At 37.9% G+C, this 27,663-nt stretch overlaps 13 protein-coding genes across 14 annotated transcripts; 9 read left to right on the top strand and 4 right to left on the bottom strand.

Moving 5' to 3' along the window:
• The first annotated feature begins 4 nt into the window (after window positions 1-4).
• On the top strand, window positions 5-3,431 carry LOC100634345 (serine/threonine-protein kinase 24-like). Its single transcript, XM_003383111.3, has 11 exons — window positions 5-113; window positions 185-315; window positions 462-612; window positions 696-752; window positions 1,147-1,255; window positions 1,378-1,532; window positions 1,588-1,773; window positions 1,964-2,121; window positions 2,629-2,755; window positions 2,813-2,887; window positions 3,002-3,431. The coding sequence occupies exons 1-11, from the start codon at window positions 102-104 to the stop codon at window positions 3,254-3,256; spliced, it is 1,416 nt and encodes a 471-aa protein (XP_003383159.1). The 5' UTR covers window positions 5-101; the 3' UTR covers window positions 3,257-3,431.
• A 31-nt stretch (window positions 3,432-3,462) lies between these two features.
• LOC109586262 (protein qua-1-like) lies at window positions 3,463-5,615 on the top strand. The gene is made up of 3 exons (XM_020002438.1): window positions 3,463-3,632; window positions 3,678-3,944; window positions 4,054-5,615. The coding sequence occupies exons 1-3, from the start codon at window positions 3,507-3,509 to the stop codon at window positions 5,455-5,457; spliced, it is 1,797 nt and encodes a 598-aa protein (XP_019857997.1). The 5' UTR covers window positions 3,463-3,506; the 3' UTR covers window positions 5,458-5,615.
• Window positions 5,616-5,720: 105 nt separating this feature from the next.
• LOC100634924 (5'-nucleotidase domain-containing protein 3-like) lies at window positions 5,721-8,522 on the bottom strand. Its single transcript, XM_003383200.3, has 11 exons — window positions 8,370-8,522; window positions 7,794-7,969; window positions 7,641-7,715; window positions 7,349-7,585; window positions 7,188-7,244; window positions 7,077-7,137; window positions 6,894-6,996; window positions 6,731-6,835; window positions 6,449-6,626; window positions 6,189-6,394; window positions 5,721-6,123 (listed from the first exon to the last, which is right to left on the bottom strand). The coding sequence occupies exons 1-11, from the start codon at window positions 8,503-8,505 to the stop codon at window positions 5,916-5,918; spliced, it is 1,542 nt and encodes a 513-aa protein (XP_003383248.1). The 5' UTR covers window positions 8,506-8,522; the 3' UTR covers window positions 5,721-5,915.
• A 662-nt stretch (window positions 8,523-9,184) lies between these two features.
• LOC105315202 (meiotic recombination protein SPO11-2-like) lies at window positions 9,185-10,297 on the top strand. The gene is made up of 7 exons (XM_011409757.2): window positions 9,185-9,315; window positions 9,359-9,409; window positions 9,452-9,527; window positions 9,577-9,734; window positions 9,776-9,848; window positions 9,907-10,055; window positions 10,121-10,297. The coding sequence occupies exons 3-7, from the start codon at window positions 9,494-9,496 to the stop codon at window positions 10,274-10,276; spliced, it is 570 nt and encodes a 189-aa protein (XP_011408059.2). The 5' UTR covers window positions 9,185-9,315; window positions 9,359-9,409; window positions 9,452-9,493; the 3' UTR covers window positions 10,277-10,297.
• Window positions 10,254-12,166, bottom strand: LOC100634799 (eukaryotic translation initiation factor 4E type 2-like). Its single transcript, XM_003383199.3, has 7 exons — window positions 12,102-12,166; window positions 11,901-12,056; window positions 11,081-11,185; window positions 10,829-10,906; window positions 10,577-10,713; window positions 10,445-10,519; window positions 10,254-10,395 (listed from the first exon to the last, which is right to left on the bottom strand). The coding sequence occupies exons 1-7, from the start codon at window positions 12,150-12,152 to the stop codon at window positions 10,353-10,355; spliced, it is 645 nt and encodes a 214-aa protein (XP_003383247.1). The 5' UTR covers window positions 12,153-12,166; the 3' UTR covers window positions 10,254-10,352.
• A 3-nt stretch (window positions 12,167-12,169) lies between these two features.
• Window positions 12,170-12,825, top strand: LOC105315195 (transmembrane protein 254-like). Its single transcript, XM_011409748.2, has 4 exons — window positions 12,170-12,269; window positions 12,324-12,427; window positions 12,561-12,620; window positions 12,670-12,825. Exons 1-4 carry the CDS (start codon window positions 12,174-12,176, stop codon window positions 12,788-12,790), a joined length of 381 nt encoding a protein of 126 aa, XP_011408050.2. The 5' UTR covers window positions 12,170-12,173; the 3' UTR covers window positions 12,791-12,825.
• Window positions 12,826-13,450: 625 nt separating this feature from the next.
• Window positions 13,451-15,325, top strand: LOC100634674 (NF-kappa-B-activating protein-like). The gene is made up of 9 exons (XM_003383198.3): window positions 13,451-13,608; window positions 13,664-13,784; window positions 13,923-13,964; window positions 14,015-14,092; window positions 14,172-14,339; window positions 14,391-14,491; window positions 14,570-14,642; window positions 14,688-14,837; window positions 14,965-15,325. Exons 1-9 carry the CDS (start codon window positions 13,533-13,535, stop codon window positions 15,125-15,127), a joined length of 972 nt encoding a protein of 323 aa, XP_003383246.2. The 5' UTR covers window positions 13,451-13,532; the 3' UTR covers window positions 15,128-15,325.
• A 508-nt stretch (window positions 15,326-15,833) lies between these two features.
• LOC100634550 (mitochondrial inner membrane protein COX18-like) lies at window positions 15,834-17,460 on the top strand. Its single transcript, XM_011409730.2, has 4 exons — window positions 15,834-16,245; window positions 16,422-16,578; window positions 16,624-16,733; window positions 17,013-17,460. Exons 1-4 carry the CDS (start codon window positions 15,895-15,897, stop codon window positions 17,325-17,327), a joined length of 933 nt encoding a protein of 310 aa, XP_011408032.1. The 5' UTR covers window positions 15,834-15,894; the 3' UTR covers window positions 17,328-17,460.
• Window positions 17,289-18,826, bottom strand: LOC109586231 (uncharacterized). The gene is made up of 7 exons (XM_020002408.1): window positions 18,661-18,826; window positions 18,444-18,605; window positions 18,275-18,361; window positions 17,970-18,046; window positions 17,802-17,906; window positions 17,643-17,740; window positions 17,289-17,589 (listed from the first exon to the last, which is right to left on the bottom strand). Exons 1-7 carry the CDS (start codon window positions 18,755-18,757, stop codon window positions 17,388-17,390), a joined length of 828 nt encoding a protein of 275 aa, XP_019857967.1. The 5' UTR covers window positions 18,758-18,826; the 3' UTR covers window positions 17,289-17,387.
• Window positions 18,823-22,379, top strand: LOC100634423 (uncharacterized). Its single transcript, XM_003383196.2, has 8 exons — window positions 18,823-18,986; window positions 19,048-19,169; window positions 19,765-20,525; window positions 20,811-20,887; window positions 21,155-21,277; window positions 21,389-21,439; window positions 21,488-21,649; window positions 22,068-22,379. The coding sequence occupies exons 1-8, from the start codon at window positions 18,864-18,866 to the stop codon at window positions 22,221-22,223; spliced, it is 1,575 nt and encodes a 524-aa protein (XP_003383244.1). The 5' UTR covers window positions 18,823-18,863; the 3' UTR covers window positions 22,224-22,379.
• Window positions 22,380-22,480: 101 nt separating this feature from the next.
• LOC105315170 (short stature homeobox protein 2-like) lies at window positions 22,481-23,165 on the top strand. Its single transcript, XM_011409715.2, has 2 exons — window positions 22,481-22,882; window positions 22,941-23,165. Exons 1-2 carry the CDS (start codon window positions 22,577-22,579, stop codon window positions 23,163-23,165), a joined length of 531 nt encoding a protein of 176 aa, XP_011408017.1. The 5' UTR covers window positions 22,481-22,576.
• A 104-nt stretch (window positions 23,166-23,269) lies between these two features.
• On the bottom strand, window positions 23,270-25,944 carry LOC105315164 (glycerophosphodiester phosphodiesterase domain-containing protein 4-like). The gene is made up of 6 exons (XM_011409708.2): window positions 25,500-25,944; window positions 25,250-25,397; window positions 24,253-25,056; window positions 23,883-24,040; window positions 23,573-23,720; window positions 23,270-23,466 (listed from the first exon to the last, which is right to left on the bottom strand). The coding sequence occupies exons 1-6, from the start codon at window positions 25,700-25,702 to the stop codon at window positions 23,383-23,385; spliced, it is 1,545 nt and encodes a 514-aa protein (XP_011408010.1). The 5' UTR covers window positions 25,703-25,944; the 3' UTR covers window positions 23,270-23,382.
• A 7-nt stretch (window positions 25,945-25,951) lies between these two features.
• Window positions 25,952-27,656, top strand: LOC100634219 (choline-phosphate cytidylyltransferase A-like). 2 transcript variants are annotated; one of them, XM_020002373.1, is made up of 7 exons: window positions 25,952-26,091; window positions 26,140-26,332; window positions 26,506-26,616; window positions 26,670-26,821; window positions 27,050-27,271; window positions 27,365-27,433; window positions 27,484-27,656. In XM_020002373.1, exons 1-7 carry the CDS (start codon window positions 26,002-26,004, stop codon window positions 27,598-27,600), a joined length of 954 nt encoding a protein of 317 aa, XP_019857932.1. In that variant the 5' UTR covers window positions 25,952-26,001; the 3' UTR covers window positions 27,601-27,656. The 2 variants fall into 2 exon arrangements, with proteins under 2 accessions (XP_019857932.1, XP_003383158.1); XM_003383110.3 differs by having other exon boundaries at window positions 26,137-26,332.
• Window positions 27,657-27,663: the final 7 nt, after the last annotated feature.

The raw sequence follows: 27,663 nt of genomic DNA, 5'->3' as shown, positions 1-27,663 counted from the left end.
ACTGCAACAACAGTACACTATTAGGTCTGGTGTTTGAAAAAAGGAGAGAGTGTCTGTGTTTTTATGGGAAACGGCTTGTTCCTCATTGTATCCTCTCAATAATGGCAACAGCTGTACGTTCTTATTGAAAAGAATGACAAAATAGTTCCGACTCTCTCTCTCTCTCCCTCTCTTTTTCAAATAGAAATCAGGTGATCTTTGTGTAGGCGTTGGGCCCAGCTCTGGAAGTAGTGGTGGAGGTACGACTGACCCAGAGGGCCTCTTTACTAAACAAGAGAAGATAGGATCTGGGAATTTTGGAGAAGTTTTCAAAGGGTATGACATAATAGCAAGAATAATAATCATCATCTATCCAAGACTAGATTAATTACAAGTGTAATATTTCAATTCTATTGAAAAAAAGGAATTCAATCTCTTCCATGTATCTCTTTCCTCCCTCTCTCTTTCTCCCTCTCATTCAGTGTGGAGAATAGGTCTAATCGTGTGGTGGCCATCAAGATAATAGATCTTGAGAATGCAGACGATGAGATAGAAGACGTGCAGCAAGAGATAACTGTACTCTCTCAGTGTGACTCGCTCTATGTCACGCGATATTTTGGATCATATTTGAAGGTAAGAGAGAGAGGAAGAAAGAGAAAGTAAGAGGAATGAGTAAATAAGGAAAAGCCCTGATATCATTTGCTATCATTGCATAGGGTACAAAACTATGGATTGTAATGGAATATTTAGGAGGTGGATCTGCTCGTGATCTAGTAAGATATGATAATAGAATAATGGAGGGAGGGAGGGAGAAAGGAAGGGCTGTTATGCTTGTCTGTGATCTTATGTGATGGTGTTTTGTCTTTCGTTGCTTTTATGGCTAGTCAGTTTGTGTTAACTTGCTCTACTAGTAGTAATGTACATCAATCACTGGTGATCACTGGCTTTGTTTGGTCTGCAAGTACATGAGTTGTAATTGTCTATCCTACTTATGCAAATTATAATAAATAATAAAATAATAATAATAATAATAGTAGTAATAATAATAGTAATAATAATAATAATAATAGTAATGATAATAATAATAATAATAATAATAATAATAGTAATAGTAATAATAATAATAATAATAATAATAGTAATGATAATAATAATAATAATCATTAGATGCAGCCCGGTCCATTAGAAGAGACGCAGATTGCTACGATACTCCGTGAGGTTCTTAAAGGACTTGAGTACCTTCACACGGAGAAGAAACTCCACAGAGACATCAAAGGTATAGCATAGTATATTATTTATCATTCTTTATCTGTCAAATCATTCCTATGCCACACTATATCAAATTATCATCGCACTACTCTGAATGTTATAATAACTTCTTGTATTTATCATCATTAGCTGCTAACATTCTACTCTCGGATCGTGGCGAAGTTAAACTAGCTGATTTTGGAGTCGCTGGCCAGCTAACTGACACAATGAAGAAGTTCACATTTGTTGGTACTCCATTTTGGATGGCACCAGAAGTCATCAGGCAGTCGGCTTATGACATGAAGGTACAGCACGTGTACATGTAATTATAGATACATGACAGCCATTTTGTCTTTACAGGCCGATATATGGTCTCTGGGTATTACAGCTATAGAATTGGCACGAGGGGAACCACCCAACTCAGACCTTCATCCGATGAGAGTTCTCTTTTTAATACCGAAGAATTCTCCGCCCGAGTTGACGGGAAACTTTTCAAAACCTTTCAAGGAGTTTGTGGCAACGTGTCTCAATAAGGATCCTTCACACGTAAGAGACACTGTGTTACTAAGATTAGACTATAATGACGAGGCTATTTTTAGAAATTGTGCATGATACTAATTTTGGTTGTTTGTTATTTTACATTGCCATACTGTTGATAATATGCCACATTAAGAATGAAATAGTTGTACAAGCATGTGTAATTATGTAAATTTACATGATTTAATTTTATATTCAGAGACCAACTGCCCGTGAGTTGTTAAAGCACAGGTTTCTAAAGCAAGCGAGGAAGACGTCTTATCTTGTCGACCTCATCGATAGATATAAAAGATGGAAAGCAAACGGGGGAGAAGATGGAACACCGACAAAAAGGAAATCGGTTCAATCGATAGACAGGTATGTAAAGGAGAGAGAAGAGATATCATCTCTTATCATCTCTTAAAGAAAGGAGAGGGGATTGTGAGGCTTTATTGTAAAGCCAGTGGAAAGCTGTTTTGTGCTAGTATCAATTAATTATTGAATACATGTGGTTGGGATGTGGCTACAGTGATGTGTGTTGTTTACCTGTGGTACAGTAGCTTCTGGCGTGGTTTTATCCATTTGGCCTAGTTTTTTTGCAACTTTAAAAATTCATTATAAATCCAATTTTAATCGGAATGAGCTAAAACTTTCTACGCAACATAAAAACATGTATATGTATCAGGAAAAAAATATAAAAATGGAGAATTGTCTCCTTTTCATTTTTGGCAAAATTTGGTCAAAGTCCCTGTACTATAGTACAGGGACTTTGGCCTGATTTTGGAGCAACTTTAAAAAATCATAAAAAGTCCAATTTTGATTGGAATCAGCTCAAACTTACATGTATTATTACTACTGTGTTACACTATTGCTATTATTGTATAGTCAAGAAGATAATGACAGTGGCCTGGATGACATATGGGATTTCAGCGTAGACTCTCCAAGTGATAAAACAGGAACTATCAAAAGGGGCTCAACCTCTTCGACGGATTCATCTCCTTCCTCCTCTGAGGTACACTATCACTACACACCAGCACACTTTCACTCCTCTTCTTTCTCCATCTTTTAGAATGCATATCCCCCGTCTACCAGTGAGCCAATATCGACTAGTCTATCAAAGATCATAATGCCATTACTGGCCCAGGTTAGCTATAACAGTGTAGTACATTAATATATAAATCTATACCTCATTATCAAGATATTGACTCAACATTGCTTAGTACTGTAAGATTATGAGCTACTTTCTCTCTCTATTTAGTTTGATGCACCAGTCGACGGCAACTGGCGTACCAGTGGACAGGAAGCAATGGTCTCCATTGCTGAGCTAATGGCCGCCTTCCGCGAGGTTGAGGAAACAAGACCAGGATTCTGTGACGAACTTGTTCAACGTTTCGTTTTATTTGTTCGTTCGCGGTGTCCCACGACTAACATACCTGCATCATCTTCTACCTCTCCCTCTCCTTCGTCTGAACCAGCTGGGGGCAGGTCACAGAGGAGGTCGCCAAACGTGTAAATATTAATATTTATTATCTTCTTAAGCTCATCTTTTCTCTTTTTTGTTAATTTTTTCCTTTTTATTATTATTTTCAATCAGTCATCACTCCATGATACTTATGTATTTACTGGCTCTCTTTTACATTTAAACTGGCAAATTGTTATCCTTCTTTGATATGAAAATTAAAAATGAATGTTTTTCTCTGTCATGTCTCCGCCCACTCAATTGAGCCACACCCTAAACATTGCATTTGCAGCAGCGCAAAGCCATGTCTGCAGCAACAGCAACAAGATGGTCTTCAAGTGCTCGACTCGGTTCAGCACTCAACAGGAGAAGAGATACACCAGGTAGCGCTTTGGGGCGACCAAAGGCAAATGTATCGAACGCATCCGAAGTAAGCACACAATGCAATTACTATTGAGGATTTTATTACCCACAGCATGAGGAGAGACCAAAATCATCAGCCATCAGGCCACTATCGGGTAAAGTGGTGATGAGACGAACAGTTAAGAGAGGATGGACTGCTAAAGCTATTCCCCCTGGAGGGGGTAATGCTAGTCTGATTGACCTTGAGGAAGAGGACGAGCTGCTGGGGTCAGAAAAAGGATCACTGGACTCCTTCTTTGATGATGACTTCGAGGATCAGACAAAAGAGGAAGCTCTGGGGAAAATGCTCTTTTGCAACACACTGGGAGTTGAATCCAAAGTAACCATTGATAGCTGCAATTTGTTATTTACTTAGCCTATTAGATACTGAGAAAATTGCAATATGAAGAATGCATAGTATTAGTTTATTATATCTTCTCTTAATGCAGGGGCACAAGAAGGACTGGGTTCCAGGTGGTCTAGCAATCCCAGACTTCCATTGTCCTCGTTGCCGTGATCACTGGTACGGCATCTCAGCTTTTCCTTGCGACGAGGAACTAGCTCGTTTGATAAGAGAAGGAAAGTGGTACATTGGGAAAGATAAAGGAAAGGCCGAGGGAGGAGCGAATGCAGGGAACAGGGAGAGATCTAAAGAGGATAAAGAAATGACAAGTGGTTCCTCTGATTCTCTCTCCCTCCCCAGCATACAGAAAAGGAAAGGGACTGGTTTTCAGATTAATAAGTCAGAGCATCACATTGATTTTGTCTCTCCGGAAGCGAGAGAGAAAAAGAAAAAGAAGCAGCGAATATCGTTCAAGCTGGATCACGAAGACGAGAATTTCGGAAACAATTCCTCAAACACGTCCCTTGAAGGAGCTGATGGTAACAGGAGGAGATATGGCGGAAAAAATGAGCAATATTCAAATGGAGGATATCGAGATGGACAAGTCAATGGTAACGGAGAATATGAAGGAGCAACAAGAAATGGAGAGCCAAAGGCTAGTGATGTTAACAGTGGGAGTTCAGCTACTCTTCTATCAAGAGTTGATGGATCTGATGGCCAAGGATTCGGTTCAGGCAAAAGAGATGGATTGAATGACACAGAAGATGGATTAGGGAAGGGTAGAAGAAAAAGGAGAGGAGGCAATGATGGATCTAGTAGTGATTTGGAGGATGGTCTATTGCAAGGCTCCTCAAGAAATGGAGGAAATTCAAAATCAGCTCTAAAGTCTGGGACAGGTGCTGGAGGTAATGATGAAAATGGATCCAGAGGCAAGAACGGATCTAGGCTATCTTCAGATGATGGTAGTGGCCAGTGGGGAAGAGGAGGGAACAAGAACAGAGAAGGAAATGGTCATGGTGCTACAGGAAGCAATGATGGCTCTGGATCAAGTAATGGTGATGGTAGTACTACTGGGAAACAAGGAGAAGGAGTAGATGGAGGGAGAGGCAGAAATAATGGAAGACAAGGAGACTCGCTAAGTTCAAGTCAAAGAGGATCTCATAGCAGCCTCCACGGAGGTGGTTCTCAACACTGGGGCAGCAGGGATAAGGAAAGAGAGCTAGTAAAAGGGAAAGGCTACATGAGAGCATCCAGTCCTTCTCAGTCTGACTGGGCAGACCCCACTCATGCAAGGATATGGGCATCGAACACTGCCAGTTCTTCAAGAGTATCTCTAGCCAGTTCCACCACTCACAAACACAATAAAGATGAAGATTCAATGGGAGAAGGAAAGGGAAGGAAAATCACTCTTCCGCCGATCATCAACAAGAAAAGAGAGAATCCATTTGGAGATTTGAGTTTCATGGAAGGGTTTGAGTTGACGAGAGCTTTTACATTTTCATATCATTAGACAATTGCACAACACAATAATGTATAATTTAACCTCACGTCTTTCATTCATTATTTCTATTTACTGCTTTATAACGACGGTGCATACATGTAACATAATTCAGTTGTTTTTATGTTTCAGTATTACGTTTATAACAGATCACTATGGTGCTATTTCAACTATGATTAATGCAACTCTATTATTATCACTGGAGGTGCAGCAGAGGATCATTCATAACGCACTAATATGGTGATATCATTGTTTATAGAATGACTCAAAATGAATTCATTTTATAGCTAAATCTCATTGTATCAATAAATATCATTAATGCTGGTGACGTAGTGAGGGGTTGAATGTATTATTAAGCTTTTGCAGCATCATCATGTATGCATTATAGTTCGGCTAATGACAGCAGAAAAACAAGTACTTGAAAAATGTGAATATCATGAATGCAAGTTGGAGGGGGCTTCTTGTTTCATTTAAACGTCAAAATTAACATCAGGTTCGTGAGGGAGGGACGCACGACGAGGATAAAATCTGTGCTCAAGTGAAAAGTCCATGAGGTTGTCGAGAGAGGAGGTGTAAAGGTTAGCAAAACGTGCGAGACGACGTGAGAAGTAAGTTGGAGCTTTCTCCGTCCTGAAGATACTACCAAACTTTATGTTGGAATAGTCCTTCAGAAACTTCCTATTATTTGTAAGAGAGTTTTATGATACCACAATCCAAAAGTTTATTTATGTACATTGAATTACCTTTTCTCTGCTCTTTCTTTCCTCCATTTATCAGTGATGGCCATTAGGCTAGAATCATTTTTGTTCTGATGCTCTTTCAATAGCATCTCAACTGCCAGTAGTGATGCAAGTTGTGCCTTGTACTGCAATGAATTGGCTTTCCTTATCTCTTTGTCCAGCTCGGGTATAATTGCACACGTCTTCCAACCAAGATGAAGAGAAGGATTCTAAGGTCAGCAAAAAAATGAAAAATAAGATAAGTATTTTAAAAATATTCTTACGCTTAAATCAGAGAGCAAATGGTCCCCAATGTACAAGACATGGTTTCCCCTCCATCCAGTTAGTTTGATGAACTCGCTGATGTTTCCCTGTGTGTACAGGCACTCTCTTGCTGGCCTTAACTCGGCCACTCTCTGCCATGATGGCATCATTGTCTCTTGGTCAAGAGCTCGAAAGGGTCTGTAAAATTTTGAGAACACCATGATAAATTGAAACCATTATAATAAAAATTTTGAAAATTGTTATGTTAAAAAAATTAAAAATTAATCCTCAAAATATTTTACCTGTTGACACTGCTATAAAATAAAGGTTTGCGTGCTGAGCAGACTATCACGTCAAACAGGTCACGCCAGTCGGGGGACTTGGTCACATGACACATACCTCTGTTACTATAGAAATGAATAAATGAATGAACGCATGATCAGGTCTTCCTAAATAGTTGCTCACACAAAATCAAATTCGCTGTTCGTTAGGAGGAAAATTTTCTTTCCTGCATCTTTTAGACGAGTGAGTAACGGCAGTAGGTTCGGGAAAGGCTCGATGTAGCGATCTTTAATAAATGAAAAATATAAAATAATAATTATTACTAGCATTATACAACTTAGTCTATCTATTACTGGATGTACTTACCTGGGTCATTGACAATGGTGGTGTGTACCAAGTTAGAATAGTGGACATTTTTGACTGTTTCCTACAGATAAAGTACAGAAATAACAATCAAGAGATCAGGTATAAGCTAACTTCAACATCAAGATACAAGTACTCCGGATCAAATGAAATGTTATGACTAATAAGATACTAGAGGGAAAAAAAGAAAAAATTAAGAGAGATAATATCCTAATTTAAAAAGTATAACAAAGTATAGTATCGTGCACACAGAAAGAGCAAAATAAAGAACTTACTTCTGATATGTCAACAAATAAAGCCACTTCAGGTAGAGAGAAAGAATCAAGAAACTGAACTAGATTAGTGGAAGAGCCTTCTGCTGTTGTCCTGTGATGATGGTCGTCCATTATGTGTAGCGGTATGTGGGTCCCTCCATACGAATCAATCACAACTTGCGGATCCACCAAACGGTGGCCTCTATGCACAGAAGCCAGCTGTATGTGATGATAAGCATCCATCTTCATAATATACCCCTGCAGAGGAAGGAGAGGAAATTCATAAATGCTTTGATTAAATAAATAATTATACATTTCTGATGTCCAAATGTAGCCCCCTGATGACAAGATCCGGATTGTATTCAAAAGACTTGATACGCTCTGGGTACTAAATAAAGAGAGAGAGAGAGAGAGAGAGGAGGGATAAAATGCTAATTTCTTTCTCACATTAAATTAAGGTACTTACTCCAAGTTTGTTGACTAGTCTCTTCTTAGACTCATCATAAATGAGTTTCATAACTTCGGGCGTGTATTGGACGAGGGTAAAGTCATAGTCGAACCCGTACACATTAATGTACCTCAGGGAGAGCTCAGAATTAGTGAAAACTGACCTTGGGCTGACAGTTCGGCCAGCAAACTGCTCTGTGGATTGGAAAAACATATAAACAATATCATCACAATGACAAACATAAGCAGAGACATAATGTAAGCAGTAATGGGTATAGTCTCATACTGACATGATACTGTAAGCATAATTGAGCTATATAGTGTGTGTCACTATGTGGTGTCTATTGAAATGACTGTTTACAATTTCGTATGTCAGACGTATGGCAGTAATCTCATTGTGTGGTGTCCCACTGCCAAAAGTAGAGCTATTACTACTCGAACTGACTACTGCTAATTAAAAGTTACTCCAAATCAAACTGATATACTATACTGTTGCTGTTGTGTCATTGATGCAAGCAGATATAAACCACATAGCGTATAGTATTACACACAAGTGTACGTATAATGATAAGACTATGCACCGTCCAGTACATACTGTGTAATGTGGTAATCTTCTCATTATATTCCTCAAGTAGGCTCTCTGGCGTCACTCTCTGTTCACTTAGACATCTCTTGTAACCAAGTCTTTGTCTAGCCGCTCCACATCTGAGGATAATACGAAATGAAAGCATGATCTTCTGAGCCAGTTCCAAATCAATCCTTTGACTTTGTCCCGCCTTAGCTGATTAATATTCATATTGGCGCCATTTAAGGCATTTGAATTAATTAACCACGTGTTGTCACTGTGCAATGGTCCATTGGTCCAATAATGGAGGCTACTGATGAAGAATGGTCTGATGCGAGGCGACTCTCCAAAGAAGAAACACTCCGTCTCATTGAAACTAAAGTATTAGAGCTCCTTCGTGCAGTAAAGCAAGGAGAGAATCCGTCAATGACTCTGGTGAATAAACAGACCCTAACAGCATGAATGCATGCATGACTCGAGTGCTACTGTATAGTGTATATTGTATAGGTAAATCGTAGTGGCAGTAATGCACTGAGGGATAGAAGAGGTGTGTTACATCTTGGACAGCACAGAACAACAAGGTACTTATTCCCCAAGAGATCTGAAGGCAGGACTGGTAGACTCAGCCTTCGAAGTGGAGCTCAATCATTTGCAAGAAGTATATACACACATGCAGTGATTAAGTTAAATTGCTTCTATATTATGCTGCAGTTTGGCAAGCATTAGCTCTTGTGTATCAGCTAGTCCAAGAAGGGAAGACGGCTACACAGCGAGAAGCATACTATTGTCTAGTGAAACACTTTAAATCCCAGATAGAATTCAACAATACATTACAAGGCATGCAAGCTCTGCGACTTGTTGCATATCATATGTACATGCATTGATAGATCTTGTTGCATTCATTGGATGTACACGTGATTCATTAGGTATTTGTGCTAGCAGTTCAGGTGGGATAGCTGGACTTCTCCTTTGGAAAGTATAATAATAAGCGTGCAAACTAGTATTTGAAATATTATTAGGAAAATGATGGAAATTGGGAAAATTGCTCAGCCAGCAGCAATGGAAAGAGGGTGAATTTTATTTTTTAATATCAAAATGAACTATTCCTATAGATACCTGGCTCTATTGATGATACCACACATCAGTTTAGGTCAATGGGTGCAAGATACATATTAGTGGTGGAGAAAGGTATCACTATAATAACTTTCATTTTATTACTGCAAGTCGTTTTATGAAGACGCTGTGTTTACTTATCTTTGCGGTCAACGTATTTGGGACAGTCTTCCCTGTATTTTAATGACTGGGTGTGGCTATCCATCGCTGAGCGTTCGTGCACTATTAAAGCAACTCCAGACCCAGTTTGATCTCCCAGTACTTGGTCTCTTTGATTATAACGTAAGCAAAATGATCCATGGACTTAGATCCTTTCTCTCCAGCCTCATGGTCTTAGGATACTATTAACCTATCGATATGGCTCAGTAAGAATGGGCACAGAAAGCTATGCATATGGTACGATATGACATGATTATTGATACTGATCAATGATTATTGATTTCTTCAACTGCAGCTGTGGACATTCATTGGTTAGGGGTCCATTACAAGGACTTATTTGAAGATGACGGGAGTCCAAAGGTGTCTCCATCGTCTCTACAAACATGGACAGCATCTGACCAAAGAGTGAGCAATGGTTTGAAATCAAGACTGCAACACTGCACAGTGAGTATGGACACACATAGAAACACAGATACAAAGCTACATTGTACTTTACTATTTTTTTAAAGGGCGTTCCAGACTACATACGTGAGTTAGAGATTATGGAAAGGAAAGAAACTAAAGCTGAAATTGAAGCACTTAATGGGCATGGAGCTGCTGGCGGAGGCATGGACACGCTGGAGAGCAAAATCATCCACAAAATATTGTGCAAAAAATATTACTGAAAAAATGATTGAGCACTGACTCTTGTCTCTCTCTCTCCTTCACATATAAAACAACTGAACTTTCCCTTAGCACATGCTAACGCACATAAAGGGCTGTGTTTCTGAAACTAGATTTATCCCTAAACAAGATTATTATTATTAAAAAGTCTGTCGCTACTTTTTGATTACTTTAAGCTCTGATCGTGAGCCTTGTATTCCATGATTGTCTGAGATGGCAATTGTAATATTCTTTGAAGAGTGTCCCTGTATTATAGAACAAAACCACGAGAAGAATATAAAATTGGATTGATTCTATCTGACCTTATCTTTCCTACAATGCTATCATTACTAGCTGTCCTGTTCCATATTGATACAATGTCCTCAGTTGGTCTTACTGATATCACTGCCCCACATATCTCATTACCAACAATAAACTGCTCACCCAACATTGCTAAAAGCTACAAAATGAAAATACACTAATCAAATATAATATGAAATTAAAAACCCCAGGGGCCCACTTCACTAATTTTGCTCACGGGTCCAAATTTTAGCCATTTTAATAACAATACTTACCAAGTTCTCCCAGCTTCTTGATGATATTTCCTTCCTCAATCTCACTATCCATTTGCCACCGTCTTTATTAGCCGTATCCTAATAGTGTACTAATAATATACTAAGAGTATACTAATAGTGTACTAATAATATACTAAGAGTATACTAATAGTGTACTAATAATATACTAATAGTGTACTAATAATGACATACTCTCATGCAGCTAGATACATGCATGTATAGTCCAGAATTTTTACAATTAAATTCTCATACCTCCCACATTGGCTTGATTCCCATTTTAAAGACGTGAATATCACAATGAGGAGGGAGGTCACTTGGATGGGCAATGTGACAATAGTATGACCAAAACTGCTCGACCTACATGAGTTAACATAAAAAGTAACATACATGTACATGTATTACCAATTTGCCACTGGATATACTGCTATTCTATTGGGGGGGGGGGGGGATTTGGCCTAATTTTGGAGCAACTTAAAAATTCGTAAAAAATCCAAATGTGATCGGAATCAGCTCAAACTTGAAACACAACATAAGAAAATGTATATGTATCAGAAAATATTATAAAAATTAAGAATTCTCTCCTAGTCATTTTTGGCAAAATTTGGCTCGTGACCCTGTACTATAGTACAGGGACTTTGGCCCAATTTTGGAGCAACTTTAAAAATTCGTAAAAAATCCAAATGTGATTGGAATCGGCTCAAACTTGAAACACAACGTAAGAACATGTATATGTATCAGAAAATATTATAAAAATTAAGAATTCTCTCCTAGTCATTTTTGGCAAAATTTGGCCCGTGACCCTGTACTATAGTACAGGGACTTTGGCCCAACTTTAAAAATTTGTAAAAAAATCCAAATGGTATCAGAATCAGTTCAAACTTTCTATACAACATAAAAACACGCATATGCATCAGGAAATAATATAAAAATAGAAATTTCTCTCTAGTCATTTTTGAAAAAAATGCACTGTATATACAGGAGGTCTTTGGCCAAATTATGAAGTAACTTCAAACAAATTTTAAAAGCCTTGTACACTATCATTGTAGACATTGCCTGCCCAGTAATTACTTACACTTGAGAAAGCACCAACATGTTTTATCTGATCTTCATAATCAGAAGTGGCTGATGAGACAGAGCCACGCCCCCTTTGCATAAACCACAAGCTGTAAGAATATTGGAGCCTGTGCTCCCCCTCGGGCACATCAGGAACTGCTATCTTATCTATAGACTACAAAAAAGGAAATAAAAATGCATTGTTAAGGCACAATCATACTTTTGCTGTCAAAGGTTCAGGAGGGGGAGGGGTCACTTCTATGTCCGCCATTTTGAATGGATAAAAGGGTTAATGACAAGCCACGCCCATTTTACAATGGCTCACAACTTTCGTCTAAGGCCATGGCACAATTATGCTGCTGGTGTTGTCATTCTAGGCACTCAAATTGTAAGATATTTGTTGTCACTATAGCTGAGTATATTCTTTAAACTATGACATTAGGCCCTGGTCGTCTCTCCTTCCATTGTTCCTTATGACTATCTTGGACCTCTGGGGCCAATCCTCCACAATCTTGCTTACAAACATGAGAGGGGAATGCGGATTGGGTAGGAGCTATAATTCCAATGATAATTGTGATCCGCTTAATATAAATAATTGATACTAGCCTGAGACTATTTTGTGCACACGATAAGTCCACTCTCATATTATTATTCTAATTTATTTCTCTTTTAAAATTAGGTGTCTTGCTGTATGGATTATACATGCTTGTGAAGCTAGCTATGCATATTTTCTTGCCAGGTATGATTCACTAGTAGATGCATTTTTAATTTTTTAAACTTCACTGCAGGAGAGCTAATTTCTCAAATAAGGACTCTCTCTTCTGGGCGATACAGACATTCTTCCTTGGTTTTACGTCACTGGTGCCATTAATATTGAAAATAAAGAAAATAAGAAGAAAGCAGCAGTAAAATTTTATTTTTAAATGAATTTTTAAATTAATAATAAAAACACTTGCCTGAATTAAAAATTAATTTAATATAATTATAAATAAAATAATAAAAATCAAGCTATTAGAATAGCTATTTTAAAATATAAGCTGATCATCATTGCTCTCTTTTCTTGAGTATCCTTTTCAAAGGAATCAGTGATGAAAAACCGAGGAGAAAGGTTTGCAGAGTCCAAAGGAATGAGTCCATCACTGAGAGATTATGCCTCCTATGAATACATACAATATAAGGACAATGAGACATTGCTGACAGTAGGAGAGCTGTAGCTTAAACTTAGCAGGAAATTTTTATATCTAAGTATAACTTTGAATTAATTGCAGCTACTTTTACATATTGTGGGCAACACAACTGCTTTACTTTTTATATCTATTCTTGCATACAGCACTGAATACTCTACGATATTACTGCATATGTACTTCATATTACAGTAATTCAAAATGAATACATGTTCATGAAGCCATACCTGGTCAGAATGAAAGCATAAGCAGCTTCACCAGCATGTACCAGCCATGCTATACAATACCTAATGCAAATAACAGTTTTACAATAAGCAGAGACCCAGATCTTACCCAATTAGCATCATCCTGTGCTGACTGTATGCAAGATAGTGCAGGAATGAGCCAAACGGGCCAAGAGAGTCGTACGGTATGACAGAAGGATTGAACACAACAAGCTACCCTCAAATAAAATAGAAGCAAAAGTTATGCTAGTTTCTTACGTGTTGCAAGCCAAGACCAACAAAAACTCCAAGATAACTATACCATTTACTGACACGAAAAGTAAGAGCCATTTTTCTGATTTCTTTGCTTTGGACCACGCCTTCTTGTCTATTAGCCCCTCCCATCAACAAAAACAGATTTTGTCATTTTGATAAAATTGATAGCACTCAAATGCCAGGAGACAGAAGATCTAGGAGCAGATCTCCTTCAACTCGTCACGAAGGAAGAGAGAGAAAGTAAGAGATGAGAGGAAGATGTAGTAATAAAGAGAGAAAAGACTAAGGGCATAGCAATATTGACTAATGCAACATGATCCTAATTTTGATGAAAAAATTTTGTTGAAACTTTAATTTAAAACTCTCTTTGTACACCAGTCGTCATCGTCGTACATCTTGGAAAGAGACGTATTATGAAGAGTAAGTATTATCATGATGTAGTACCTTTTATTTACACAATCTCTTTTTAGGAGAAGACGAGAGAGAGAACGGATTGCTATGATGGGCGTTCCGGAGGTTTGGGGCCTTTCTCCTCCACCAGAGATTGAGTATGTGACAAAATGAACGTTTATATTTGTTAATAATACCTTAATTTGTCACACAATGATGTCTCTTTTTCTTTTTCAGTTCGGACGATGATGAAGTTGTAAAGAGAAGAGAAGAGGCAAAGCTGGTATCAACTTTAGGCCATGACTCGTCTTCCTCCTCCTCTTCATCTGATGATGAGGAGGAGAGGAGGAGAAGGAAAAGGAGAGAGAAGAGGAGTAAAAGGAAAGGAAAGCATAGCTCAAAGAAGTACAGTGTACTACTCCAGGTGACTTTAATTTATGTCTTCATTTGAATCAGAGGCAAAAAGAAGCATGTAAAGGTCGAAGAATCCCCACCATCTTCTGACAGTCAAGATGAAGAAAGTGATGAAGAAGGAGTTTGGGTTGAAAAGAAAATAAGTATGTCAGCAGGCCTTGTGTTTTTATAATCTCTCTCTCTCTTTCCACCCTCTCTCTCTCTATTCTTCCTTTCTTAAGGTAAAGATGCAGATGGTGCCTTCATTGGACCAGTCCCAGAGATAAAGCCACAAGGAGCAAACAAAAAAATGGAGTACGTTAGCAACTCCATCTTTTACCTCTTTTTTTCTCAAATTAGCTTTGGTGGTAACCTGCTCCCAGGAGAAGGAGAAGCAATGGCGACCTTTGTCCAAGAAGGAAAGCGTATACCACGTCGTGGTGAGATCGGGCTCACTAGCAATGAAATATCATACTTCGAGGATGCTGGATTTGTAATGAGTGGAAGCAGGTAAGGAGGAGGAATATGAGAGAAGAAGAGAAGCAGTCGCTACTTGAATCTAGAGTGGAGCGATAATGTACATTTTGTACCAGTATTGACTATTGAGATTGGAGGTTTAACATGATTATTTTCTTAGGCATCGTCGAATGGAAGCTGTCCGTATAAGAAAGGAGAACCAAGTTTATTCTGCCGACGACAGGAGAGCTCTTGCCATGTTTAATAGAGAAGAGAGGGAAAAGAGAGAGAATCAGATATTATCGGACTTTCGTGCTATGGTTCATAACAAGAGGAGTAAATAAAGAGAGTATAACAGATAATAATAATGATAATATGAGCACTATAATGGATTATAACATAATGCCAATAATAATATAATAAGAGTATAATATGCCAGCAATAAATACCAAGTATAAATGAGTCTTGTTATATGCATGTATGTATAATGTCGTTAATATTTTTGTTTCATTACTAATCATGTAAAGTTGACTGTTCAATTAGCTTTTGTGTATCACAATACAATAAAGCCAAAAGACTTTCTTCTGACAGTATCTCAGACTCTCTTAGTATCACTGGAGAGTCATCTTGATCACAAGCCAAAGAAGAAGTAGCTTCACTGCTTTGTCCAGCAGCAGTTGGAGGAGGTTCAAGAAGAGGGAGGAGAGATGATGATTGAGCTGGTGGGGCCTTGTTCTCATCTGATGGAGCCTCACTTTTAGCATTGCTAGTGATCTGGGGTGTACTCTGTTCTTTGGATTTGTTTATTTCCTCTAAAGATTGTCTCTCCTGAGGCTGGTTGCTATGAGGATCCTGTACAAAGTCCAGTACATCTTTCATGTCTCTCTTTCTTCTCACTCCTTTTGAGAGGGTGAGGGCCGAGACGTAGCTGCTTTCTGAATCTTCTGGAGCACTTTTTGTCTTCTTTTTACTTATCTTTCCCTCCTCTTCTCTTGGTAACACTGTAACGTAAGACCTTATGTCCTTGCTCCTCTTTCTTTTCCTCCTATGAAAGAAAGCCTTTGCAGCCATTTTTTCATTAATAACTTCAAGTTATAAAAAAGATGAAGGCATGAATTCACATTGGACCAGGAGGGCTAGGGGATTAAGGAAAGGGGTGTGGCTACTATCCAGTAGACCTTACCATCAGTACAAAGTCATACAATGTGCCGAAAACCTGATATGCTCCGCCCATAACCTAACCTCCTTGCCGTGGTGGGTAGTCATCGGAGGTACTACGGTGATACTGCGAACCGTGGTTACATTACCACTCTCTGTTCACCAAAACAAGATAATATCCAAGATGGAGCTGCTGCAACCTTTGATAAAGGAATACGGGGAAGCACTTAAGCACAGGATTGTTGTCAACTGTAAGAGAGAAGGAAAGACCTCCAATGAAGCTAACAGAAAATTTAAAGCTGAAGTAATATATTATGTACATACTGTAGGTATACTCTTTAATATGCACTATTTCCAAGTATATTTACATGCCCACTGGGAATTATCATTATTATAAATGTATCTGTAATGTCTCGTGGTTTGATGGTTATTTATATTCAGTTTTAAAATAACAATTGTTTTATCTTCTTTTGTCTGTAGTTTCGTAAATTATCTAGAGAAATATACTCAAGGGAAGGCTGTCACCCTCTTAAAGTGACCCTTCTGCCATGGATTCAGTTGCCACTCTGGATTGTAATATCCTTTGCACTGAGAAACATGTCAGGAGCTAATCCAGCAACTGGAGGGGTACCTTCAGGTGAGGGCAGAAAAAAGACAAGTTTGTTTTTATTTTTTGCTGTAGTACCAGGTCTTTCTACTGAAGGTGTGCTGTGGTTTGCAGATTTGACTGCTCCAGACCCATTGTTCATTCTCCCTGTACTCCTTTCGGTATCAAACCTTTTGAATATAGAGGTAAATCTAATGATTCATTCTGATCACAACTTTTGACTCAAAATAATAAAAATTGGGCCAAAGCCCCTGTACTGTAGTAGTGCAGGGACTTTGGCCAAATTTTGCCAAAAATGAAAAGGAAGCAATTCTTAATTTTTATAATTTTTTCTGGCACATAGACATGTTCTTATGTTGCTTTTAAAGTTTGAGTTGATTCCAATCAAAATTGGATTGTTTAGAACTTTCTAATTCAGCTGATACATATCATATGTCCTTATGTTATCTCTTTCTTTACAATAGGTGAATGCTCTTAAAAAGAAAGGACGAGAGACTCTTTTCCAGAGTATATTAACTAAATTTTTTCGTCTCCTATCAATCAGTATTGGTGTAGTAGCGTCACAGCTACCTTCTGCCATGACTCTTTATTGGGCAACTTCCAGCACATATAGCTTAGCTCAAAACCTCCTTTTTATGTTGCCAAGAGTACGAAGGTTTCTAAAACTTCCGAAGACACCCAGCGAAAGTAAAACCCCTTGTAGGGACCTGAGGACAAGCTGGAGTGAGAGGACTAAGGAGTTTCTGATGAGACAGCGAAAAGCAAACTCACAAAAATAATAATTACAATAATCATTCTAAATAATAATACTAGTACTTTCATTATTATGCATACAGTAACTAGAGCTGTGCACGGACAAAGTGAATGAGAAATGTTGTATTGCTCGGTAGTTCAAAAACTTTATTAATTCTTGACTCATCCCAGTGCGCTATGTTTAATGCAGTACGATTGACACCACAGGTCACCCGTACATCAAACTTGGCGTAATTTGATGCTAGAGTGACATTTGATACACTTATGCCCACACCAACTAATGGAATCCTTAAAAAATGAATGTTATTATAATTTGTTATAATCATAAATAATGTACTTACGAGAAGTTATCTTGATTAGCGTAAGGGAAACTCCCAGTGAATTCATTGTTTGGGATAGTAAGAGGTATCCCGGGGGCAGTCAGAGCTAGTTGAATTCCCTGTACAGAATGGCAACACTCTAAATGTAGTTGTTTGTTACATACTGTAGCATGCACTCACCAGTGAGGAGTGGGCTTCTTCGATAGAGCAGGAGATTGGAAGATGTGAGCCAAATCTAATACCAGGGATAAAAGGTTCAAGTGTATTCGGAGTCCATTCGAACACCTTGATTGATGAAAAGAGAGAAAAAAGACGACTTTTCGACTAATTTAAGTCACTCTGGTTTACTTTTGCAATATAAAGGAGGATACAAGCTCTAGTCCCTGTAAAGCCATAATTGTTATCAGTCGTGCAGTAAACATCAGCTATGAATGAGACACATTGTAAATGCACTGTATGCAACATTTAGAATTATTATGACGACATATAATATTAGACACACAGCTAGCAGATGGTCTGTATAGTGTATACATTTGAAATATTTTCCAGTATTTTACAGACTAGTCTATAATGCCTGTGTTTTATGCTATTTTAACTATAATGTACTATTTTATAGTACATTGTGCTCCAGCAATAATTCATGATATGCTCACATGCATTGGTGTGATCTACTAGCTCCAAGAGTTTGTGCCTGAACTTGCTTCTATAGGTTGTATAGCTGCCATTAGTATCCACGATGCCTGGGATAGAAATCAAATCTAAGATGTAGATGAGTTCAAACTATGTATAATTTTTAAGAAAAAAATAAAATAAAAATCCTACCTATTTTAGAATTTGGATAATTTGGATAGGCGTATCTACCAAAGTTCCATGGTAGAACCCCAGGAGCTGGATGGGGAGTCATCCCAAGGAATATTGCCAAATGTGCAGCAAAGAAAATCCCAATGGCAAGATAAAATGCAAAATAAAATGCACCAAGTTGACCTTTATGTAATACATAAAGTATAGATCTAGCAAAAGATAATGAATATAAACTTACTCCATCCTACTCCAGTCCTTCCTAGTACTTCCTTTGTCTCTTTGTTGTAGACAGATCGCTTCAGAGATGACAGAATCCTTCTCCAATTGAGACCCATAGCTCCAGTTGCAAACTCGCAGCTGCTGCAATGAGCCACGCCTACTTCTTGCGCCGAGCATAGCCACGCCTTTTCTGCAGCATAATCGAATCATCAAATCGTCCTAATGGCGACACAAAGTGTTGGGAATCACCAGCAGGTCCTAGAGAATCTGCAGAAATCTGGCACTCTCAACAGAAAGACCGTCATTAGTATTAGTCAGAGCCAGTCTACAGGAGAGACTTCCAAGGTACACTACAGTGTATGTGTTTTAATTTTTTTTATAAAGCACAACCTTATCTCTTCGTCAGATTGTCCGCTCCTGTAGTGACTCTAGTCAATCTAAGCCAGGGCTTCCTCATAAACTAGAAGATAGGCGGATAGTCCTGATAGATGGAACGCAAATCATAATTGAATCAGCCAACGAGTTTGTGTAAGAAATCAAACACTTTGATTGTGCATAAAGAGTAGATATATCATTATTATAATTATTACCAAATTTACTTAATGAAAGATATACAATCCTGCTATACGTAGTTATAAGTGTCCTGTGTATGTGCACCTTATTTATAAATTAAAAGTTGCTATCACAGTGAGAGCTTCTAAACTTTCAGTGCATTGTTTTGGGGACAAAGATTGTCGTGCATAATTCTTGAAAATGAACAGAAACTGTTTTTGTGTCAATAAAGTGTATGCCTCATTCATGTCTCACAATGGACTATAGTGATAAACAAGCAGCAAAAGCTGAAACCCATAATAACGAGATGTTGTGACTGACCCCACAGTCATAAACAGAGGAAGTTTAGAACACTTCTTCCCTTGTGTAATGAAATCCATACTTTTAGTAAAGCTTTCTACTAATATAGTATTGAGAGATTAGGCTATAATAACTAATCATTTATGAATTTATGATTGGCATTTGTCACACTTAGCTTGTCACAATAGTGAGTAGTAAGCACCAATTGATAATATACATTGCATGCAGAATGATACAGTAAGCTCTGTTTATATTGACCCCTTTCCTTTAGGTTGGTCGGACCAAAAGGAGCTAAAATTATCATAAGCTGCCTCCCTTTATTCTCTTTACCTGATACTGCCGAAGGAATGAAAATGGCTGCCACAAACTCGCCATGTACTCTCCGTAGACAACAGATAGACAAAAGCCTCTCTCTTAAAACTGGTAAAGCCGGTTTTGAGGCCAGCCAAACCGGTTGGGTCCAGTTTAGCCAGTCCGTTGATTTAGAAGTCAATGGCAAACATGATGGCTCCATGGAGTCAGACATACTTGAACCTCTTCCAAGACTAGATGATGTCTTTGACAGCAGCCCAGGGAATGACGTATTCAATTATTTAGATCCCTTTAGTGGCAACAACGGAACAGGGACTTCCCCTGCATTTGAGGAATCAACGAGAGACAGAGCTTTTGACGAAGTGTTTGCCAAAGCGACAGCTCCTACAGCCAGCCACAGAGAGCAAGGAGAGGCAGAGAGACAAAAGGCTATAGATAAAAGGATAGAAACCGGAAGCTGTAGTGGAGATTTATCTGACTCGGACGATAATTTCTTCAGCGATGAGAGTCCGTTCTCGGTCGAGTATGTTGACAAGCTTCCAAAGAATAGAGCGGCCTCGATTAGTTTCATAAAGCAATCTGAAGTAATTAATAGCACCAGCAGTGGCTCCTCTGGCAAACCCAATCTCATTACTGTCTTACCACCTCCTCCATTTGTCAGTGTAATACCACGCTATGAGACAAAGGGTGGCTGGCTAATTAAACTGAGTCATAGGAAAGGTAACTGTTCTAATGTGTAAAGTTATTGTTTTAAAAACAAATAATGCTATGGAACACATACTCTTATAAAAACATATCACTACTCCTAGTACCAGAATATAGTGCTAGTATCTATACTGCACTATAAAGCAGACAGTTATAAATGTATTAAAGTCATTTTATGTATGTACGTATACATGTATGATGGTGTGCATATGTCACTTTGAGATTTGGTATGTTTATGTAAAGTTTGTATGTGTTTGTGTGTCATGGCTTGTGTGTTTATGGCTCTTGTTTATTATGCAGGAGTGTTTGGTGACAAATGGCAGAAGAGGTATTTCATACTCAACGGACCAATTCTGAACTATTTCAAGAAATATGGAGTGAGGAGAGGAGAGAGGGAGGGAGAGAGAGAGAGAGAGAGGAAAGGTGGGGAAAAGGTTATGTGAAGGAAGCTTCATTGCAATAGAAAGGATTTACATCTGTTATTGCTCAAAATTAATGTATTTGGAATAAGACTGTGTTTGTTTTATGACATTTATTAGTTTCAAGAAGGCTTTGTACTAGCAACTCCTCATAGTGTGATTAGCATACATTTATGTGTAGTATTAATCATTAATGTAACATGATGGGGTTCTTTGTTACTGCAGGATAGTCGTCCACGTGGTGCTATCAAATTACTTCCTGGCAGCTGGTGCAGTGAGATAAGGCAGGGATCTCCTAGGATGAATGACGCTGTAGCTAAATCAGACAAAGCAGGCATCATATCAGTGGTTAGTATAATGATAAAAAATATATATAATTAGTTTTAAGATTATTCATTATATTTAATTTATAGCCAGCCCTTTTTAATTATAAGACTTGTTCTTTTTTCCTATTTTTAGAACCGCTGCTTAGCTGTTCATAGGCCAAATAACTTTGCTGGTACAATTTCTGTGAGTACAATAAGTTACAAATGTATACTATTATAAATATTTTCGTAGGCACTTCTTGCTTCTGAAGGAGCAGTTGATGCCTTCTCCAGTTTGAATCTGGCCTTTAGTAATCCGGAGGATGCTTCAAGGACCTTCTACATGATAGCACCATCAGAGCAAGAGAGACATTTATGGGTAGAGGCAATCTCTCACAATATCATCGAATACTCTGTGAGTTTGAATTATTTTTAAATTGACTCATTTTTAAATGGCCGTAACTCGAAAAGTTTAAGTTGGAATCGGCTCAAACTTCTACATAGCATAAGAACATCAATATGTATCAGAAAATGTAATAAAAATTGAGGGTGATTTTGGAGTCATTTTTCAGAAAAAACCATGGGCTATAGTACAGGGATTTTTTCAGATTTTGGCCCATTTTTTACAATGGCCGTAACTCGAAAAGTTGAAGTCGGAATCGGCTTAAACTTTCTACATAGCATAAGGACATAAATATGTATCAGAAAATGTAATAAAAATTGGGGGTAATTTTTGAGCCATTTTTTAGAAAAAACCATGGGCTATAGTAGATTCATAATTTAGCATAATAAAAGCCATTTGACCTTTAATTGTGAACTTGTCATTTATATAGAGATCAAGGGAAGCACTGGATGTTGCCTGTGATGAATTACAGGGAATGTTAAAATCTGTTGGTTGTGATATTGATAAAGAGACAATGCCCTCCGTACTCCTGGGGCTGTATCAGAAGAAGGATGAGCTGGAAAAGAGACAAATGGATGTGCTGTAGTCTAATTTATTATTAATAACTATTGCGTTTTAATCAAGATTGTGTAACATAAATTTTGTCTGTGTTGTGTGTGATTTTAAATCCATGAATGAATGAATATATAAAGTTTTGAATGCTAAATCTATTGAATGAAGGTTTTGCTAACTGTTCTTTTACAAATTATGCAAGCAAAGAAAGGTGCTATTGTGCTAAATTAGGAGCATTTTGAGCGGGACTTCAAAGTCAAAGAGCATGCTGGATCATCCCACGCTTATACAGCTGTAGCACATGGTCTTAATACGGTCTTATCTTAATAATAGAAACTGATTCTCTCTCATTTTGTGATTGAGTATTGTCAACAAAGCAAGGTTGTAATGGCAGAGTCCAGCGGAAAAGAAAAGGCTAGTCGAAAGAGAACTTTCACAAGCCACAGAATAGACGACATCTTGGGAACAGTAGAGCCACGCCAAACACGTGTTTCCACGAGGTTATCTCCCTCGAGTGAAGAGACTGGTAGCAGCGATTCTAGTGGACAGAAAAATATAAAAAAGAAGAGGATGACTTACACCAAGCAGCAAAAGGATGCTCTGGAGTCATACTTTTATCAAGATAGTTATCCCGATACTCAGGCAAGAGAAAATATGTCAGAAGCTCTAGGAATTACACCTGAAAAGGTTCAGGTAAGTGACTCTAAATTTCATGACAACAAGCTACTATTATGCATTTACATACATTTAGGTCTGGTTTCAGAATAGAAGAGCTAAGTGCCGAAAGAGAGAGTTGCCTTTACGGCGCAGCCACCAGCAGTGGTGCTACCCAAATCCTGAACAGTATGCTCTAATGGTTGCCCAGCAGCAAGCATTAATGACACCTCCTCCATTACAAGCTTCATTCCAGCCTATACCTACTAATGAGGAGCAGCCAGATGAAGCTACAGCTACGGAAGCCTCAACCTCACAATAGATTATACAAATTACTGTCTCTGTATATCACTTATTACAATCCTGGCCTTTTCTTTTATTGCTAATTGAACTGTGTATACAATCTACTGTCTTTAGTTTTATCTCTGTTCCGGTTATTTTTGTGTAAATTTTCTATGTTACCCCCTTCAGTCCCTTAACGTTATTTCTAGTTTAAAAAAATCCTTATTATCAACATTAAACTAATAATACCAGAAACACTATATAGTTAATATGGAAAGGCAAAGAAGAGCAACAATCAGTATGAGTAGCCATGGTGTAGCCAAAAGTATCGAATGACAAGCCTAAAGTAAAAAAAAACAGTCAATATAATCCAATTTCATTCATACATACATTTATGGTTCTATATCACCATTATATATCTTAAAGTACTATATGTAGGATCCTTACCTCGTGTAGGTAGTTGTGTATGTGGTTATTGAGTAGCTGACAGTTGTTGGTGGTGACAGTATCAACTCCCAGACACCAAGCATACTCATATAATATAACAGAATCAATGGTGTACATGTTGATAGCCATCCTGAGAGACTGTAGACGCCTATCAAAATAATATATTAAACTGTAATGCTAGCTTTTGATTGGGGATAGTTCTACAATTAGTACATACAAGGAGATAATGAGCATCTTTGACAATGAAACTATGAAAGCAGTACAGTAGTTTAGTGCATACAAATTAAATGAACAAAAAGGATTCAATTACTTTATAATGTCCCCAGTGGTTGACCAGTGCTCATTTGCTATTGATATGTTGTTCCTTTGAAACTGTTTGAAGCTAGTGAAACTACTTTTAGCTGCCAGAGTTAGTCCAGGATATTTAGCACTGATCCTTGATCTGTTGTGTTCCTCCAGCCACCACACCTACACATGTACATGTAGGGAAAAAACAGCTCAATTTGCTGACTGAAAAATATAAAATGCTAAATATTTTAGATTCTTAAAAGGCACATTCGCTCATAAAAATGAAATGACACAAGCAAAGATATTATTATTATTATCATTATTATTGGTAATACAACAGATACATTGAATAAGTCTCAGTATTGCTGGAAATGTCACAATAAATCGGTTACCTTCTTTAGATTGATTCCTGACTTCAAAACAGCTTGAAGAGTATAATTGACATAAAAAGTGCTGTACTTGTTGATCGGGCGTGCCAGGTCAAAAATGACATTCTTTTCATTCTTTTTAGCAATGACCAGTAAATCCTTAAGTGTCGGGATACCATTACTAGCACCTGGACCAGCAGGACCAGTAGATGAGGAGTCCTCACTGCCAGACAGAAGAGTAAGATTAACTAAAGGACAAGGACCAGAGTAATAACTAAGAGTAGAGGCTATAGTGTTTGGTGATAACTGAGGACACTGTTTACTGAAGGATGTAGTTCGAAAGAGAGTAGGATCATGAAGGAGAAAGAGAACTCCGTCATGACTCAAGTGAACGTCAGATTCCAGCGTGACGACACCTTGTATCTCAGCTGCATTACGAAAAGCCGCCAGACTGTTCTCGGGCATAGGGGAGTGAGGACAGCCCCTGTGTGCAGTGAGACCTGGTTTACCGGGAAGGGAGCTTCTCACATTACAAGAGTAACAACCAATTTTGATGAGAGAAACGATAGCAGAGACAAAGAGCAGCATCACAACCAAGCTATAGACTAGCTTACCCGAGCACCTGTTTCGGGGAATGTGCTTGAACTTGTACCAGGAGATGATCGACCACAACCCAACGACGAGAAAAATAATAACGGAGTAGTGATAAAAGAAACGGACAGTGAGAAGAGGGAGGGAGAGTAGGAAGAGATGCCAGACTATGTAGCCAGTAGATATAATGTAGTAGAAGAAAAATATGTTGTATACTACGACAACCAAATTCACTATCTGTAGCATTATAAAGAAGATATGTATGCATTGGAAAATAGAATAAAATCATGAAAAATATGAACACATAGTCAGAACATTATTCACTTTATGCTAAAGCATTATAGCACTAAAATTCTAAAGTACATATATTACTGAAAAAACTTTAATTATTTCAACAATAATAAGCAACCAATTGCAGTTATAATTGTACCTGAATGATGTAGAAAGTGTACAAATTAGAGCAACACATGTAACAGATGAAGACGGCAAAGGATACAACTATCAGTGACAAATGGACGCCTTTTAAAATACTAAATATATCAACAAGATGGACTAGCTTTAATTCTCTCATTAAATATCTAGAGAGAAATGAAAAAGAAAGAAAATACAAATTATAAACGAAGAGGAAGGGAAGATAACAAAAAATATCAGTTTATTTTCTTGCTCCACTATCAGCTTACAAGTTGACGTCATCTTTAACGTCTTCTTCAACCATACTTAATACAAGCCAGACCAGGATCCATATGCTGTTGGTTGCTATGCTAATACTGGAGATTAGCTTACTGCACAGGGTACAGCTTTCCCTGTTTATAATGGAGAGCATCCATGAAGATTTTGATGGCTGATTGACGGGCTTTGAATGTTTCTTTTTTTTCTTTTCCATATTAAAAAAAATTAAGTGAGCAGATCTACCTAGATTACTTTTCAGTGTCACGTCTTGGTTTTACAAGAATGCCAGGGTCTTCAAAGAGGTATGTCATCCAAGATGGCCCGTACCACCCAATGACAATCCCAGTTAAACCAAGGAAGAACCTCTGGGAGCGTGGCAACCTTTTGTAACTGGCCCAGAAACCCATGCAGCAATTCTACTCTAGCTCCTCCCCAGATGGCTGTGAGGTGGTGCTAAAGCAGCCAGACACGTGAGAAATGGTGGGTGGGAATGAAAACTTGTGAAAAAGCATAATGACGACAAGAAAGAGGCTACATCCAGACAGCGAGCCTCTCCTTACCAACGAAGAAGAGGACGAGGAGACCTTTCCACCCAAAAAGAAGGTAGCTTCTGCCTTGTAATAGCTTTTGCTTTGATCTTGTGCTCAGCAGCAACTTAGTCCAGGAGCAGCTGACGAGGCAAGCAGCAGCGGCAGCAGTAATGGAGTGAGCAGCAGCCCAGGAAGGTATTCTTATTCAAGAGAGCTACATGTGGGGCCTGCTCCTCTCAGCAGAGAGCTATTGCCAGTTGCTAATAAACGCCGGAGGCCATTGACTATTGAAGAAGCCAAGAAAGGAACAAAAGGTTAGCCATCCATGCATCTTTGCTAAGTTGGCTTCTAAATTAATAATTGTCTTTGTTTAGGGAAAAGCATAAATTTATATTAAATCTTTTTTATCATGTATATATACTGTCTCTTTTTTAAAAATAACTTTCCTCACATGACTTTTTTTATCACAACACTTACACACACACAGAGCCAGTTCGTGTTTATTCTGATGGTATTTTTGACATGTTTCATAATGGACACTCTCGCGTGCTCATGCAAGCTAAGAATGCCTTCCCTAATACCTACCTAATAGTTGGAGGTACACAAGTACATGCATGATAATAATAATACTAATAATCCTTTGTATTGTAGTGAGTAGTGATGCCATGACTCATAAGTTGAAAGGAAAGACCGTCATGAGTGAGGATGAGAGATATGACGCTGTGAGACATTGCCGCTATGTTGACGAGGTACTAGCAGGAGCTCCCTGGACTTTATCGTTAGAGTTTCTCGAGAAAAATCAAGTAATTATGTCACAATCATGATTATATTTTATGTGTGTATATGTGTGATTGTAATTGAGTGCATATATGTATGAACAATATGAAATGGAAAATGTTTTGTGTAAAACTAAAACTGGTAATATTGGGACATTTTCAATTATGGTTAACTAATAATAAAAATACTAGAATTATTTTTTAACATGCTATGCAGCAAAAAAAATTTAAGTTACAAAATGTCTTGTTTTTCAGATTGATTTTGTTGCCCATGACGACCTACCCTACAATACTTCTGACATGGCTGACATTTATCAACCAGTGAAAGATGCTGGCAAGTTTTATCCTACCAAGAGAACAGAGGGTATCTCCACCAGCGAGATAATCGCTCGTATTGTTAAAGACTACAATATGTACATTCAGAGGAACCTTGAAAGAGGTTATACGGCTAAAGAACTCAATGTTGGTTTCATAAAGGTATGTTTGAAAATTTAATTTTGAGGAAATTTATTTGAAATCAACCCCAACCCTCCTTGATTTTAATAATTATTTTTATTTTACATCTATTAGGAAAATGAGGTTAGAATGAAGCGGAAGTTTCGTGGTTTCTTGGCACTTTTTGGTCGTGATGGACGTATAGTAGGTCCTTGTATTAGCTAAGCCATTATTTTATTCTTTTTGACTTTTAGAGCGAATTCTTTCACGATCAAAAGGAAAAGATAAAACATGTTTTTATGTCCCCGACTACTAATCACGAAGACACTGGTGATGAAGAACAGCAACGTGGACTGGAGGGAAATTCCTAAGGATTTTATTTATTTAAATATTAATATATTATTAATATTATTCAGAGAAAACAAAAGCTGATT

Source organism: Amphimedon queenslandica, unplaced genomic scaffold (genome assembly GCF_000090795.2).
Source record: "Amphimedon queenslandica unplaced genomic scaffold, v1.1 AMPQUscaffold_13514, whole genome shotgun sequence".
Lineage (NCBI taxonomy): Eukaryota > Metazoa > Porifera > Demospongiae > Haplosclerida > Niphatidae > Amphimedon > Amphimedon queenslandica.
The sequence above is the reverse complement of the archived record's forward strand: the minus strand, read 5'-3'. Positions and strand labels throughout refer to the sequence as shown.

Excerpts from the sequence above, each read along its gene's own strand:
- LOC100634219 (XM_003383110.3), top strand. The coding sequence starts at position 26,002 with ATGACGACAAGAAAGAGGCTACATCCAGACAGCGAGCCTCTCCTTACC. Across the intron at positions 26,333-26,505 it reads AGCCAAGAAAGGAACAAAAG|AGCCAGTTCGTGTTTATTCT; the intron begins GTTAGCCATCCA and ends ACACACACACAG. Across the intron at positions 27,434-27,483 it reads TTGGTCGTGATGGACGTATA|AGCGAATTCTTTCACGATCA; the intron begins GTAGGTCCTTGT and ends TTTGACTTTTAG.
- LOC100634550 (XM_011409730.2), top strand. The coding sequence starts at position 15,895 with ATGAATTCACATTGGACCAGGAGGGCTAGGGGATTAAGGAAAGGGGTG. Across the intron at positions 16,246-16,421 it reads ACAGAAAATTTAAAGCTGAA|TTTCGTAAATTATCTAGAGA; the intron begins GTAATATATTAT and ends TTTTGTCTGTAG. Across the intron at positions 16,579-16,623 it reads AACTGGAGGGGTACCTTCAG|TACCAGGTCTTTCTACTGAA; the intron begins GTGAGGGCAGAA and ends TTTTTGCTGTAG.
- LOC100634799 (XM_003383199.3), bottom strand. The coding sequence starts at position 12,152 with ATGGCGGACATAGAAGTGACCCCTCCCCCTCCTGAACCTTTGACAGCA. Across the intron at positions 12,057-12,101 it reads CTGAACCTTTGACAGCAAAA|TCTATAGATAAGATAGCAGT; the intron begins GTATGATTGTGC and ends CCTTTTTTGTAG. Across the intron at positions 10,520-10,576 it reads AGCATTGTAGGAAAGATAAG|GGACACTCTTCAAAGAATAT; the intron begins GTCAGATAGAAT and ends TCTATAATACAG.
- LOC100634674 (XM_003383198.3), top strand. The coding sequence starts at position 13,533 with ATGCTAGTTTCTTACGTGTTGCAAGCCAAGACCAACAAAAACTCCAAG. Across the intron at positions 14,340-14,390 it reads GGAAAGCATAGCTCAAAGAA|AGGCAAAAAGAAGCATGTAA; the intron begins GTACAGTGTACT and ends CATTTGAATCAG. Across the intron at positions 14,643-14,687 it reads GGAGCAAACAAAAAAATGGA|CTTTGGTGGTAACCTGCTCC; the intron begins GTACGTTAGCAA and ends TTCTCAAATTAG.
- LOC109586231 (XM_020002408.1), bottom strand. The coding sequence starts at position 18,757 with ATGGGTCTCAATTGGAGAAGGATTCTGTCATCTCTGAAGCGATCTGTC. Across the intron at positions 18,606-18,660 it reads AAGGACTGGAGTAGGATGGA|GTCAACTTGGTGCATTTTAT; the intron begins GTAAGTTTATAT and ends TATTACATAAAG. Across the intron at positions 18,362-18,443 it reads TTATCCAAATTCTAAAATAG|GCATCGTGGATACTAATGGC; the intron begins GTAGGATTTTTA and ends TTTCTATCCCAG.
- LOC105315164 (XM_011409708.2), bottom strand. The coding sequence starts at position 25,702 with ATGGAAAAGAAAAAAAAGAAACATTCAAAGCCCGTCAATCAGCCATCA. Across the intron at positions 24,041-24,252 it reads CAGGAATCAATCTAAAGAAG|GTGTGGTGGCTGGAGGAACA; the intron begins GTAACCGATTTA and ends GTACATGTGTAG. Across the intron at positions 23,721-23,882 it reads ACCACTGGGGACATTATAAA|GCGTCTACAGTCTCTCAGGA; the intron begins GTAATTGAATCC and ends TTATTTTGATAG.
- LOC105315195 (XM_011409748.2), top strand. The coding sequence starts at position 12,174 with ATGACAAGCCACGCCCATTTTACAATGGCTCACAACTTTCGTCTAAGG. Across the intron at positions 12,428-12,560 it reads GAGAGGGGAATGCGGATTGG|GTGTCTTGCTGTATGGATTA; the intron begins GTAGGAGCTATA and ends TTTTAAAATTAG. Across the intron at positions 12,621-12,669 it reads TATGCATATTTTCTTGCCAG|GAGAGCTAATTTCTCAAATA; the intron begins GTATGATTCACT and ends ACTTCACTGCAG.
- LOC100634345 (XM_003383111.3), top strand. Across the intron at positions 316-461 it reads TTTGGAGAAGTTTTCAAAGG|TGTGGAGAATAGGTCTAATC; the intron begins GTATGACATAAT and ends CCTCTCATTCAG. Across the intron at positions 1,533-1,587 it reads AGTCGGCTTATGACATGAAG|GCCGATATATGGTCTCTGGG; the intron begins GTACAGCACGTG and ends TTGTCTTTACAG.
- LOC100634924 (XM_003383200.3), bottom strand. The coding sequence starts at position 8,505 with ATGCTTTCATTTCGTATTATCCTCAGATGTGGAGCGGCTAGACAAAGA. Across the intron at positions 6,627-6,730 it reads TTTTATAGCAGTGTCAACAG|ACCCTTTCGAGCTCTTGACC; the intron begins GTAAAATATTTT and ends AAAATTTTACAG. Across the intron at positions 6,124-6,188 it reads AAAGAAAGAGCAGAGAAAAG|GAAGTTTCTGAAGGACTATT; the intron begins GTAATTCAATGT and ends TACAAATAATAG.
- LOC105315202 (XM_011409757.2), top strand. The coding sequence starts at position 9,494 with ATGGGTGCAAGATACATATTAGTGGTGGAGAAAG. Across the intron at positions 9,735-9,775 it reads TTGGTCTCTTTGATTATAAC|CCTCATGGTCTTAGGATACT; the intron begins GTAAGCAAAATG and ends CTTTCTCTCCAG. Across the intron at positions 9,849-9,906 it reads CACAGAAAGCTATGCATATG|CTGTGGACATTCATTGGTTA; the intron begins GTACGATATGAC and ends CTTCAACTGCAG.
- LOC100634423 (XM_003383196.2), top strand. The coding sequence starts at position 18,864 with ATGGCGACACAAAGTGTTGGGAATCACCAGCAGGTCCTAGAGAATCTG. Across the intron at positions 20,526-20,810 it reads TAAACTGAGTCATAGGAAAG|GAGTGTTTGGTGACAAATGG; the intron begins GTAACTGTTCTA and ends TTTATTATGCAG. Across the intron at positions 21,278-21,388 it reads AAGCAGGCATCATATCAGTG|AACCGCTGCTTAGCTGTTCA; the intron begins GTTAGTATAATG and ends TCCTATTTTTAG.
- LOC109586262 (XM_020002438.1), top strand. The coding sequence starts at position 3,507 with ATGTCTGCAGCAACAGCAACAAGATGGTCTTCAAGTGCTCGACTCGGT. Across the intron at positions 3,633-3,677 it reads ATGTATCGAACGCATCCGAA|CATGAGGAGAGACCAAAATC; the intron begins GTAAGCACACAA and ends TATTACCCACAG. Across the intron at positions 3,945-4,053 it reads CACTGGGAGTTGAATCCAAA|GGGCACAAGAAGGACTGGGT; the intron begins GTAACCATTGAT and ends CTCTTAATGCAG.
- LOC105315170 (XM_011409715.2), top strand. The coding sequence starts at position 22,577 with ATGGCAGAGTCCAGCGGAAAAGAAAAGGCTAGTCGAAAGAGAACTTTC. Across the intron at positions 22,883-22,940 it reads TTACACCTGAAAAGGTTCAG|GTCTGGTTTCAGAATAGAAG; the intron begins GTAAGTGACTCT and ends ACATACATTTAG.